At 36.0% G+C, this 12,979-nt stretch overlaps 1 protein-coding gene across 1 annotated transcript in view; it reads left to right on the top strand.

Annotated features, from left to right (window-relative positions):
- LOC106883114 (arylsulfatase J) overlaps positions 1-12,979 on the top strand; it is a 29,552-nt gene that overhangs the window by 10,647 nt on the left and 5,926 nt on the right. The window contains exons 4-7 of the mRNA XM_014934011.2: positions 3,983-4,095; positions 7,577-7,690; positions 9,140-9,262; positions 11,539-11,665. Of these exons, the coding sequence (XP_014789497.1) occupies positions 3,983-4,095; positions 7,577-7,690; positions 9,140-9,262; positions 11,539-11,665 (477 nt within the window). The remainder of the gene's footprint in view (positions 1-3,982; positions 4,096-7,576; positions 7,691-9,139; positions 9,263-11,538; positions 11,666-12,979) is intronic.

The following is a 12,979-nucleotide window of genomic DNA, read 5'->3' as shown; positions in this document are numbered from 1 at the left end:
ACACACACACACACACACACACACACACACACACACACACACACACACATATATATATATAAATTTATATGTATCTGTGAGTGTGTATATGTTTGTACATAATACCCTTGTCTCAATATCACATGGTGGTTGTAAACGAGTATCACCATCATACAAGCAGTGTGCTTCATTTCATTCTTCTGTGGAAAAGGAAACAGGTTAAGAGCTGATGACAGGAATGACACCTGGCCATAGACAATCTGTCCAACTTATGCAAGCATGGAAAAGTCATCATCGTTGTCGTCATTAACATCCAGCTTCCATGCTAGCATGGATGTGGGATAAAGTGCTGGGCCTCACTGAGGAGATGACATGGGGCTGGGACTTGTGGTGATTTGCTGTACTTGAGAAAACATACCAAGCTAAGTAAAATTGTGGTCATCCATACATACAGGCATGTCCTTTATGCCATGCCCCCATTCCCCCTCCCAGCTGTGAGGTTTTTGCCTTGTAGGTACTAGTGCCACATAAAATGCACTCAAGCATGTGCTATGTAAAATGCACTTCATGCCAGTTCCATGTAAATTGCATTCATGCCAGTGCCACATAAAATGCACTTGTGCCAGTACTACTTAAACACCCATGCCAGTGGTATGTAAAAAGTAACCAGCACACTCCTGCCATAGAAATTATGCCAAAACAGACAACTGGAGCCTGGACAGTCCTCTCAAACTAGTCAACCCATGCCAGTATGGAAAACAGACATTAACAATGATGATGATGATACATAATCAGGAAATTAAACAATGATGATGATATATAATCAGGAAATTAAACAATCATGCTATATAATCAGGACATATTCTCTCAAAATTATTTCAGAATATGACTAATTATCTAATATCAGTATCAATTTGAGACAAAAAAAGGAAATTTTATGTCTACGATGTCTAATATCACTTTATATTCAAAATCTTTGCCATTAACTCAAAGTTCATTCATAGTTTGATATATGTGGTAAACTATGAATTAAAGCGAAATGCCTTGCTCTGTTGGATAATACATATTGTATACACAATACCATATTGATATATATGGTGTATAACTTGTTCTGTTATACCAAGTAACTGACCTAATTATTTAGTGACGACAACCATAGTACCGTTCAAAAAAATTATTAAAACATTTCTGAGTAATTTGTGGTAGAGGGTGTTGTTGGCACTCCATAGTATAATTGAGAATCCATTTACCCACAAAGTGATAGATACATAGTTTATATCTCATTAGTTGCCCTATTTCTTTTCCATGTCAAACATAGATTGATACTTACAATGTTTAAAATCACATGTTGTTAAATATATAATTTTGTATTTTACACACACACACACTTATATAATATATATATACTTTTATACTTTTAGCCATGCTGGAGTGCAACCTTTTAGTTGAAAATAATCAACCCATGGGCTTATTCTTTGTAAAGCTGGTGCTATTCTATTGGTCTCTTCTGCCAAACTACTATGTTATGAGGGCATAAACATCAGTTGTCATGTGATGGTGAGGGGGTGAAACACAAACACACACACATAAATATACAAGATCTGATCAATAAGTATCCGGATTGGTGCTATAAAAACAAAACTACAGCACGTAGCAGTTTGGCATTTAATCTCCTTCAAAGTAGTCCCTTTTGGAAGCCACACATTTAATCCAGTGCTGTTTCCATTGATGGAAGCATTCCTGGAACTCGTTTTCTTGGGATAATCAACAGCTGCCTCATCGCATTCACTTTGATTTCCTCAATGTCCTGAAATCTTCTTCCTTTCAAGTGGGGTTTGATATTTGGAAAGGGGAAAAAGTTGCAAGGATCTGGAGAATACAGTGTCCGTCTGACCTGAAGAATGCTGTGTCTAGCCAAAAACTATTGCACATGCTGCGCTGAACTGGTGCATTGTCAGCTGAAAGCAATTTTAGCACAAACTTGACAGACATACATTTCATGTCCAAATCTTCAGTAATAATGGACTGAACTGAACCATAACTAATCTGCACATTCTCTTATGGATAGTGATTCAACGATTTACCCTCACAGCTGCATGCACATCTGTGATGTTTTTCTCAGTTCTGTTGGTTGCTGAACATTTGTCACTATCGACATTTTTACAGCTCATACACTCCTCTCCATACACTTTCTGCAACTTTGCATAGGTCTCTGAGCAGGTATCGTCAAACTTTTGGCAAAATTTGATGCTGATTCATGGTCAATGCAATGATCACACACTGCATACGTTCCTTCCAAGCACTGTTGTAAACAGCAGAAGTGAGCTAGAATTTTATAACTTAGCATGCATGCACAGCAGAGTTTAAGGTCAATCAGTGCCAAGCAGCTTCACTCTGCGTGTTTTAGTTTTGTTACTATGGCAACAGTCCGGATACTTATTGATCAGACCACAAAACGGGGGTAGTTGATGAAGGAAAATGTTCTCTATGTGGCTTGTGTGTTTTCTGTACTCTGGTTATAATTATTTTTTTGTCTACGTTTTGTTTGCAATGTCCTGTACCCAGATATGCACCTATATATACAAGTAGACGAAGGTATGCACTTACCTGTACGTATATATGCATATACTCATTTATTATTGTTTTATATATATATATATATATATTTATATATTACTCTTTTACTTGTTTCAGTCATTTGACTGCGGCCATGCTGGAGCACCGCCTTTAGTCGAGTAAATCAACCCCATGACTTATTCTTTGGATGCCTAGTACTTATTCTATCAGTCTCTTTTGCCGAACTGCTAAGTTACGGGGACCTAAACACACCAGCATCAGTTGTCAAGCGATGTTGGGGGGAGGGGGACAAACACAGACACACAAACGTATACACACGATGGGCTTCTTTCAGTTTCCGTCTACCAAATCCACTCACAAGGCTTTGGTTGGCACGAGGCTATAGTAGAAGACACTTACCCAAGATGCCACGCAGTGGGAATGAACCCGGAACTATGTGGTTGGTAAGCAAGCTACTTACCACACAGCCACTCCTGCGCCTATATTATATATATTTTTATATGTATATTTTATTGGATGAATGTATGTTTGTCCTTTATTTGGAATTTTTTCCTAAGGTTTCTAATGTCTTTTTTTCATACTTTACTTTTGAATTTTCTTATATAAATTTGTATAGGCATGAAAGCTTGTATACAAATAATTAGTATATGACTAAACTTATAAACAAAGTTCAACAAATTCATTCATATCTATGTAATGGAAGAGATTGGATGTTAAAATGGATTATACTTTTTATATTTCATGTTGCTATACAATTGTTTCATACAAATGGACCCAGATATTCATAAATACAAAATCGTAGTAGTCATATTTGTACTCGTCAGTAGCTAATAGAACAACAAAAAAATCTAGACTCAAATAAACGTGACTGGAAGAATGAATCCCAAAATGATAACTAAGAAAAAACCTATGTTCTTTAGTCTTTTTTCGTGGTTGAGAAACAAGCTTCTTACCACACAGCAATACCTGCGCTTATATATAGTATTAATAATCATTTAATGTCTATTTTCTTTGCTGGCATGAAATGAATGATTTGTCAGAATCTAATGAGCTGCAGCACTGTGTTGGGCTCCAATGTCAGTTTTGGCATGGCTTCTATAGCTAGAGTGCTCTGCCTAATGTCAACTACTTTACAGTGTGTACTGGGTGTTGTTTTCATGCCATTGACACTTGTGAGGTCGCCAAGTAACTTGCAAGACTAAAAATAAACATATATACATACAGATGTATGTACATATGTATGCCTTAGTAGAAGATACTTGCTCAAGGTTCCAGTCAGTAGGACTGAACCCAGAACCTTGTCGTTAGGAAGCAGACTTTGTACCATGCAGCCATGCCTGCATCTACAATATATTGAAGAAAAATATGTAAAATTTTTGGTTTCTGTTTTCTCATAAACTTATGGTGGTCATTTCTTCAACATCAGGTATGCAACATGGGGTAATTTGTAGCTCTCAAACATATGGTTTACCATTGAATGAAACACTTATGCCTGAATATCTAAATAAACTTGGATATACTTCTCATATTGTTGGAAAGGTAAGTTTATATCTATTATTTCCTGTATGATTACTAGAAAACTTTTCAATCATTTCACCATTCATAGGTAACAAAGACCTACCCCAACTCCCCCAAATTTTATAGCTTTGAAGGTTAGACCTATTCTTCATTATATATGAGACATCAATATGAATATACTGTCAGTTTTGCCATGAATCTTCTGTTTTGGTACAAAAACAGCAGCAAATTTAAAGATATTGTTTTATATTAAATTCTATTAAAAGATACTTGTGAAATCAATTAGCTATTAGAACACCCACAAAATAATTTTTTTTTAAATACTTCAAAGGTTCTCGATGATTCCATAAGAATAGTAACCAAAGTAAAAATGTGATGGCAAAAATTTAGGCAGCTATTACCTAGGCTTGCAACAAAGGGTTTCTCTCTCTAGATGAAGGGCATGTTGTATGATGCTTTTGTATAAAGTGCAGTGTTTCATGGTTGCAGAACATGAATAGTAGAGGCTGGAAGGAAATGAAACAAACATGCTCTGCTTGATATGTGATGTTAGGCTCAAGAATGACTATGTATAAATGAGCAAATAAAAACTGGGTATATGACTAAGAGGAATCAGAAGTAGTGTGTAAAAGAGAAGAATAAGGTGGTACCAATCTGTGATTCTTTTAGAGAGTGATAGTTGCATAAAGAAGTACAAAGTAATTCAAAAAGATACTGGAAAAGAAGAGGAAATGATAAAATCTACTCTTTGGAGGCTGAATCTCATTAAGACCATAACAAAGAACCACAAGTGGTGAGATATTGTGATGGAAAATGATCCATGAAAGCCTGGAAAAACAACCATAAAATAATGTTCTCACCACTGCTTGACTCCTTAAATAAGGGTATTATTAAGAATGCTTTTCGATTTAGTAGACAAAGATGATCTTTAAAAGCTTCTGCATATTGATAACACTGGGGAATAAATTTTTAAAAGTTTTATGGTGTCTCAGATTTTAGACTTGGTTCTAGGTATATTCACACCACTGAAAGAAATGAAGCCAGTATGCTTCACTGGATGTGCAACGTTAGTGTGCATGTACGACAGAGTGTAAGCATCTTGAGAGAAATGTTTGGCATAAGAAGTATCAGATGTGTGCAAGAGAGATGACTGCACTGGTATGGTCATGTGATGCATATGGACAAGGACAGCTGTGTAAAGCAGTAAAGCAGTGCTGATCTCTAACTATGGAGGGTACCTGTGGTAGAGGTAGACCCAGGTGTTGAAGCATGATCTTCAAACTTTGGGCCTCACAGAGGCAATGACTAGTGACCGAGGCCTTTGGCGATATGTTGTGCTTGAGATGACTTTTCAAGCCAAGTGAAATCATATCTGTCACCAATGCTGGTGTCACATGACTGGCACCCATGCTGGTGGCATGTAAAAAAGCACCTTTTGAGCATTGGGCCTCACGGAAGCAAGGTGGCTGATGCCAGTGGCATATGAAAAGCACCTTTCAAGTGTTGGGCCTCACAGAGGCAATGACAAATGACCAAAACCTTTGACATTATGCCGTGCTTGGGAAGACCCATCAAGCCAGGCAAAATTGCACTCATGGCAGATACTGGTGTCATGCAAATGGCACTCATGCTGGTGGCATGTAAAAGCACACATTACACTCTCAGAGTGGTTGGCATTAGAAAAGGCATCCAGCTGTAGAGACCATGCCAAATCAGACTGGAGTCTGGTGCAGCCTTCCAGCTTGCCAGCCCTGGTCAAATTGTCCAACCAATGCCAACATGAACAATGGACATTAAATGATGATGATGATGATGACCGAATAAGAATATATCCTTCATTTGTTTCTAGCAGCTCTAGTTTTTGAAGTAATGCGCTTATAAATAAATGTACCAAAATCACCCACTATCATAATAGAGAAATGAATTTACTACCCTTCTTCTCTGAGGAAAATGGTTTTGTTCATTTGCAATGATGTTCAAGGCTTATTGACAAAAATGGATGTATCAAAATATGTAACAACTGAATGGCAGTTATTTGTAGATAGATCTAAGCAAAGCTTAAAATGTTTATTTCTACACAATAACAACAAATATGGATCAATCCCAATTGATCATTCGATAAAGATGATTGAAAAGCAGGAAACAATCACCAATGGCTAATTTATGTACATCTTAGGATGGTGAATTTCTTTTCTAAGTCAGTAGAATGGCTACACCAAAGATCTCTGTTTTATTTGCCTCTGGTATAGTAGATATAAAGATGAACACTGGGTGAGAAAACGATGGCCTCTGAGATAAAACATGGTCACTGGGAAAAAATGAAATCTCAGAACCATTTTACCATCACTGCACATTAAACTAAGTTTAATGAAACAGCTTGCAAAGGCTTTGAACAAAGAAGAGAACTGCTTCAACTACATATGCAGAACATTTCCTGCACTGTTCATAAAGAAGCTGATGGCAGATATTTTTGACAGGCAACAAAACAGGGAGTTCATGAAAGACCCACATTTCCAAGATTCAACGAACAGTGTTGAGGTTGATGCATAGAATTTGTTCATCTTCATTGTAAGGAATTTTCTTGAGAGTCATAAAGCTGATAACTATGAATTGGTGAAGAACATGCTCTCTTCTTTCCTTTGATTTGACTGCATTATGATCATTTGGATCATTTCTCATACGACTTTGGTGACCCAAGTGATGAACAGGGCAAACTATTCCACTAAAATCTTAGAACTATGAAAGTAAGCCACTGAGGTCAGTGGGATACTCATATGATGATGAATTGCCTTTGGACCATTCAACATGATTGTCCTGGAATTGCTCACTATAGGTAGTCTCTGAAAGACCACTTTTGTGAGATGTCTGAGTAAATGAACGTTGTATCAATAATAACTTTCTACACTTATTTCATTATTGTTTGATTCTATGGATGTAATTTAATCAGAAATAAATCATTTTTATTGTATGTAGTGATTTTTTTTTTATTCAAAAGACAGCAATAATTTGTTGTCATCAATCCTTGTGCTCAATTGATTGTATACTAACATATCTGGATAACGAGAGCTGATGGAGAAAAACTCATGGCATATTTAGAATTTACCTAAAAATAGGTCTAATATCTCAGGCATTATATCCTGTGTTTCCTGCCTAATCAATAACAGTGTATGTGTATTGATAGATCGCTGACCAAAGCATTCAATTTTTTTTCTTCATGTTTTTCTCCTTGTTTTCTCCGTATTCTTTCTGTTGAAGAACGTAGCTCGAAACGTTAAAGACTTTCTCTATTCCCAAGCATTAAACTAATACATCCTTTTGTTGTTTACACCACCTGTCCTCGTCTGTTGTTGTTTTTTTCGTAAATTCTCCCATATATATATATATATATATATATATATATATATATATATATATATATATATGGTCATAGCCTCATATAGCCCCACCCCTTTATTACTTATTTTTTAATATTATTTGAACATTTTTCATTTTAATTTTAAAGTGGCATCTTGGTTTTATATCTGAAGATTATACCCCTACAAAGCGTGGCTTCAGTTCTCACTTTGGTTACTGGTTGGGTGCAGAAAGTTATTACCTCCATCTTGCTGGTAGAGGTGTAAGTATTTTTCTTTGTTTTTTCTATGTATTGCCAAGTTTTACATTCTCTGTTATATAATTTGACTTGATAGTATAGTTGTTGTTGACATTGTTTTCTAGAATATCTTTTTTAAGTTTGGTTTAGCTTCATATGTATCAAATATTAATGACAATGGACACTTAACTAATGCGTGCACGTATGTCTATGTGTGTATGCATTCCCCATTTCAAGGGGATGTTTCTCTTTGGAGTGAGGAATGGAAAACAGAAATCTGGCAGTAACCAATGGCAACTTTCAAGGACAAGGGGAGGTAATTTCAAGAAATCAAGAAGAAATTTGAATCCAACTCACAACCTTGCAACCATGAGCTCAATACCCTAATCACTAAGCCATGCCTAGTGGTTATACACATATATGTGTATATCCTTTTGTTATTTACACCACCTGTCCTCGTCTGTTGTTATTATTTGTATATTCTCCCATATATATATATATATATATATATATATATATAATATATATATGATATACATATATATATATGTGTGTGTTTACACACACACACACACACACACCAGGTGCAGCATATATATTTAACTATTATTCATTTTGTCATAAAATAAAATGTTTTAAGTTTTGTTTAATGAAAATTAACAGGCTGATTGTAATATTTATTGACAATATTTATCATATATTTACAGTCCAAAATGGTCAATATTGATTGAACAGACTTACGATTAAAAGTGTTCAAACCATGACTATTGCATTTGCTTTTTTTTTTCATGCAATATGCTTCTAGGACCACCTAATTTAGCATGTCTTTCCCTTGTAGGGTATGATTAGGGAGAGACTTGACTGATTTTTCTAACATGCCATATGACTGTGTTGAGCAGGTATTTTCAACCGTTTACTGTCTATGTTATACTGAATAAGGTGCTAAAAAGTTCAATGTTACCCCATCAACTTCTTAAAGTTTTATCATACGTTAAGTATGAAATGGTTTTAAAACACAGATGCCTGCATTGTAATTTGTTACTATTGTACAATAAAAACAGTCAAGTTCTCTAAATATTGCATTTTGAACCCATCTCAAAAACTCTCAGCACACTTACAGTCCATATGTCACACAATAGCTGAAAGTATCTGGCCTAGGGGCCTCCTTATTGGCCATGTCACTAAAATGATAAAGGTGGTGAATGATGTAGAGTAAAACTAATGATACATTTAACTCTTTAGCATTTAAACCAGCCATATGAAACCTGAATATTCCACCTGTTTTATATTCAAACTAGCAAGATTCAGCCTCTCACACCTGCCCTACAATGTAATACTAAACATAAACAATAATCCCATCAAAATTTCAAAACTACAAAGTAATGCATGATTAATTGAAGCTAACGTGAATAAATGAGCATTGCATTTGACAGAGCAATCTGAATACTAAATGGTTAATATTTTATCTTTTAGGATTACCTTGGTTATGACTTTCATAGGAATTTGGATGTAGCGAAAGATGCTCTTGGCCATTATTCAACTGAAATCTTTACTCAAGAGGCTGTAAAGATCATAAAAAATCATAATGAAACAAAGGTAAGATGTTTAGTCTTAGATAATTGTTTATTTGTTTTTCCACACACACACACACACACACACACACATACACACACATCATCATCATCAGCGTTTAACGTCCCTTTCCCATGCTGGCATGGGTTGGACAGTTTGATTGAAGTCTGGAGAGCCAGTAGCTGCACCAGGCTCCAATCTGATCTGGCAGTGTTTCTACAGCTGGATGCCCTTCCTAACACCAACCACTCCAAGAGTGTAGTGGGTGTTTTTTTACGTGCCACCGGCACAGGAGCCAGTCAGGCAGGCCTGGCATCAATCATGTTCAGATAGTGTTTTTTACGTGCCACCTGCATGGGAGCCATTCAGGGAGAACTGGCCACAGCTACAATATTGTTTTACTTGACTCAACAGGTCTTCTCAAGCATATCATATCGCCTGCCACATCAGGGGTATTCTTAACAGGGCTGGACATGCATGGCTGCGATCTCACTTTAGTTGCCGGGTCTTCTTAATCACAGCTTATCTCCAAAGGTCCCGATCTCCTGTCATTGTCTCTGTGAGGCCCAATGTTCGAAGGTCATGCTGCACCAACTCATCCCATGTCTTCCTGGGCCTACCTCTTCCACGGATTCCTTCTAGAGTTATGGAGTGGCTCTTCCTCACACAGCTGTCTTCATTCATACATAACACATGACCATACGAGCACAGTCGCATCTCTTGCACACCACATTTGATGCTTCTTATGCCCAACTTTTCTCTCAGGGTACTTACACTCTGTCGTGTATGCACACTGACATTACACATCCAGCGGATCATACTAGCTTCATTTCTTTCAAGCCTACGCATGTCCTCAGCATTCATGGCCCATATTTTATTGCCGTGTAGCATGGCAGTTCGCTCACATGCATCATACAGTCTACTTTTCACCCTGAGCAAGAGGCCCTTAGTTACCAGCAGAGGTAGGGGCTCCCTGAACTTTTCCAAGACTATTCTTATTCTAGTTGCTAAACTCTCAGAGCAACATCCCCAACCACTACCACCACTACAGACTTGGTCGCCTAGGTAGCAGAAGCTATTAACAACTTCTAGTTTCTCCCCCTGGCATGTGATGGAATCTGTTTATCATTTGAAAATTAATATTTCATTTATATCTTTGAAAATGTTTGTTTTGCATTCCAAATTTGTATAATGTTTGCATGTATAATATATTTTATTCAGTATAAATCTCGTTTGATTTCTTTCGATATTATGAGAGTAATTGCAAGTTTACTGAAATTTTTTAGAGATGTACATACTTTTGTGAGATACTGTATATATATATATATATATATATATATACACACACATATAATACACATTTTGTGTCTGGACATAGAATGTGTGTTGTCAGCCAGCTGGAAGAGATGTCTTCCTGGGGCTATAAACGTCAGTAGCACTGTCCTGTATTGGACGCCACACTTGGTTGGCAATTATATGTTATGATTCTGTATTGCTACTGTTTACATCTCGCTCAGAGATTTAATATAGTATATATGTGTGTGTGTGTATGTGTGTATAAGGACTCATGGCTTAGTGGGTAGGGTGTCATGACTGTGGTTTCAATTCCTAGACTGAGTGGTGCATTGAGTTGTTGAGCAGAATACTTCATCTCATGTTATCCTGCTATTACTTCAACACTTGAAGCATGGTACACTGTGCACTTATTCAAGCAGTGTCAATTTGATAAAGAGAGTGAGCTAATATATAGCACATGTATTCAATCACTATAAACGAATCATTTGTACAGGTTGTTTGGCAATAGCTGAACGCTCATACATCATCTTTGACAGGAGAGTGCATCATACACACACGCACACACACACACACACACACACACACACACACACACACACACACACGGATTAGTTAGCACATTTTCTCCACAAGATATGAACTTATCCAAACTCATGAACTTCAATGTATAATGTTTCTGCCACATTTTGTTTTTAGTTTCCTCTGATTGTTATTTATGATTTCTTCTTTTTAAGATGCTGACATCTTTATGACTAAGCAAAGTGTAACTCATAAACAGTATTGAACAGTTCTGTTTTCTGACTGGCCCTTATTTTACTTATATGCATTTAATTTTTCTTTATTTACTTATGTTACTGTCTGTATTCATTTTTTGTTTTTATTGTTTTGTTGCTTTTTGTATCCCATTTCATAAAACTTTTTTCTTTTTTTTTTTTGTTTGCAATATTTTGATTCCTTATATTTTCTGTAGAATTATCAACATTTTATCCCATTTTTATACTTAGCCACTTTTTTTGTACCTCCCTTACCAAGCTGTACACAGTTCAAGTATTCAACCTTATTTAGAAGCACCTGAAAAATATACAAAAAGATTTCCAAATATCTCAAATAAGCAACGGAAGCTTTTTGCAGGTAAGTTAGATTAAAATCTTAGCATTAGTTTTAGTAAAGGTATATTTTTTTTCCTGTGGCTAAATAACAGTAACATTCGTCCTAACCAGGACTGCCAGATTATGTTGGCAAATAACCTTTACACTAGAGTACAGTTACTGAATGTTTCTCATTCAGAGATTTAGAAATAATAATTTTTCTGTTTATGAGATCAGTGACTGTGTGTTAGTTTGAAAAGTGTATATTTTGAACAAGAGTTTAGTGTCACCATCTCTAGCCAAGCAGTTATTCTGTTTTGATGAAAGGAAATAACCCAGAAACCATTGATACATAGATATTACTTTAGAGCTGAGTGGGGGCACTAAACTCCCTTGTTCAAAAATATAAGGACGCAGATAGTGTGTCGATAGCCAGCTGGAGACAATGTTTCTTGGGGCTAAATGGCAGTAACATTCATCTTAACCAGAACTGCCACATTATGTTGGCAAGCAATCTTTACTATATATATATATGCATTTTCTGCAATGATTTGATAAATGGTGAGGATTTTATAATTCTCTAAATAATAATAATAATTTATAAGCTTAAAGCTTATAAGTGATCACCATGCATTGACTAAGGAAAATAGTCTAATATTGTGGCATATAAGCCCTCAACAGAAAAAAGTAGGGTTTTCCATACACATGTATACACACACACACACACACATATAAACTTTGATGATACCTGGACAAAGCGGGTCAATTGGAATTTATTCTCCTACATAAGTTTAAACTCACCTGACGAAAGTGGATTTTTTTTCATGATCTAATTGTAATAATCAATCTATTCATCAATAAAAAAAATTGTTGCTGAAACAGCTGTTGTGATTCTTTAAAATCCATTTGTGTTCTTTTATGCAAATGCCATATCTGGAACCATCTGTATGTTGAATCTATAACTTGCATTGGATCGTGAACCTACATGTGTGTGTGTTTCTGCATAATCATATATATGTGTAAGGACGACCGTGCGAACTCAAAAAGGAGAAATGGTGACGAATGGAAAAACAGAGGACTCCTTTTATTTAAACGCGTCACACGGTCGAACACACAATAATATATCAGGTGATGATATATATAATATGTTATGCGACGATAACATAGATGACCAGTAATGAAAGACCACAACCGTATAAGATGGAATAACAGAGATATTTATTATGGCGTTAAAGATGTATGTCTGTGTGTGAGTGTGAATGCGACATATAAGAACATAATCAAAGACAGGCCATCATACAAAGAAAATTGTGTACGTGAGTGATACATGTGTGTATGAGTGTTTACAGCAGATAGA

This window comes from Octopus bimaculoides, chromosome 4 (genome assembly GCF_001194135.2).
Source record: "Octopus bimaculoides isolate UCB-OBI-ISO-001 chromosome 4, ASM119413v2, whole genome shotgun sequence".
Lineage (NCBI taxonomy): Eukaryota > Metazoa > Mollusca > Cephalopoda > Octopoda > Octopodidae > Octopus > Octopus bimaculoides.
This window is presented reverse-complemented; position numbering and strand designations above follow the sequence as displayed.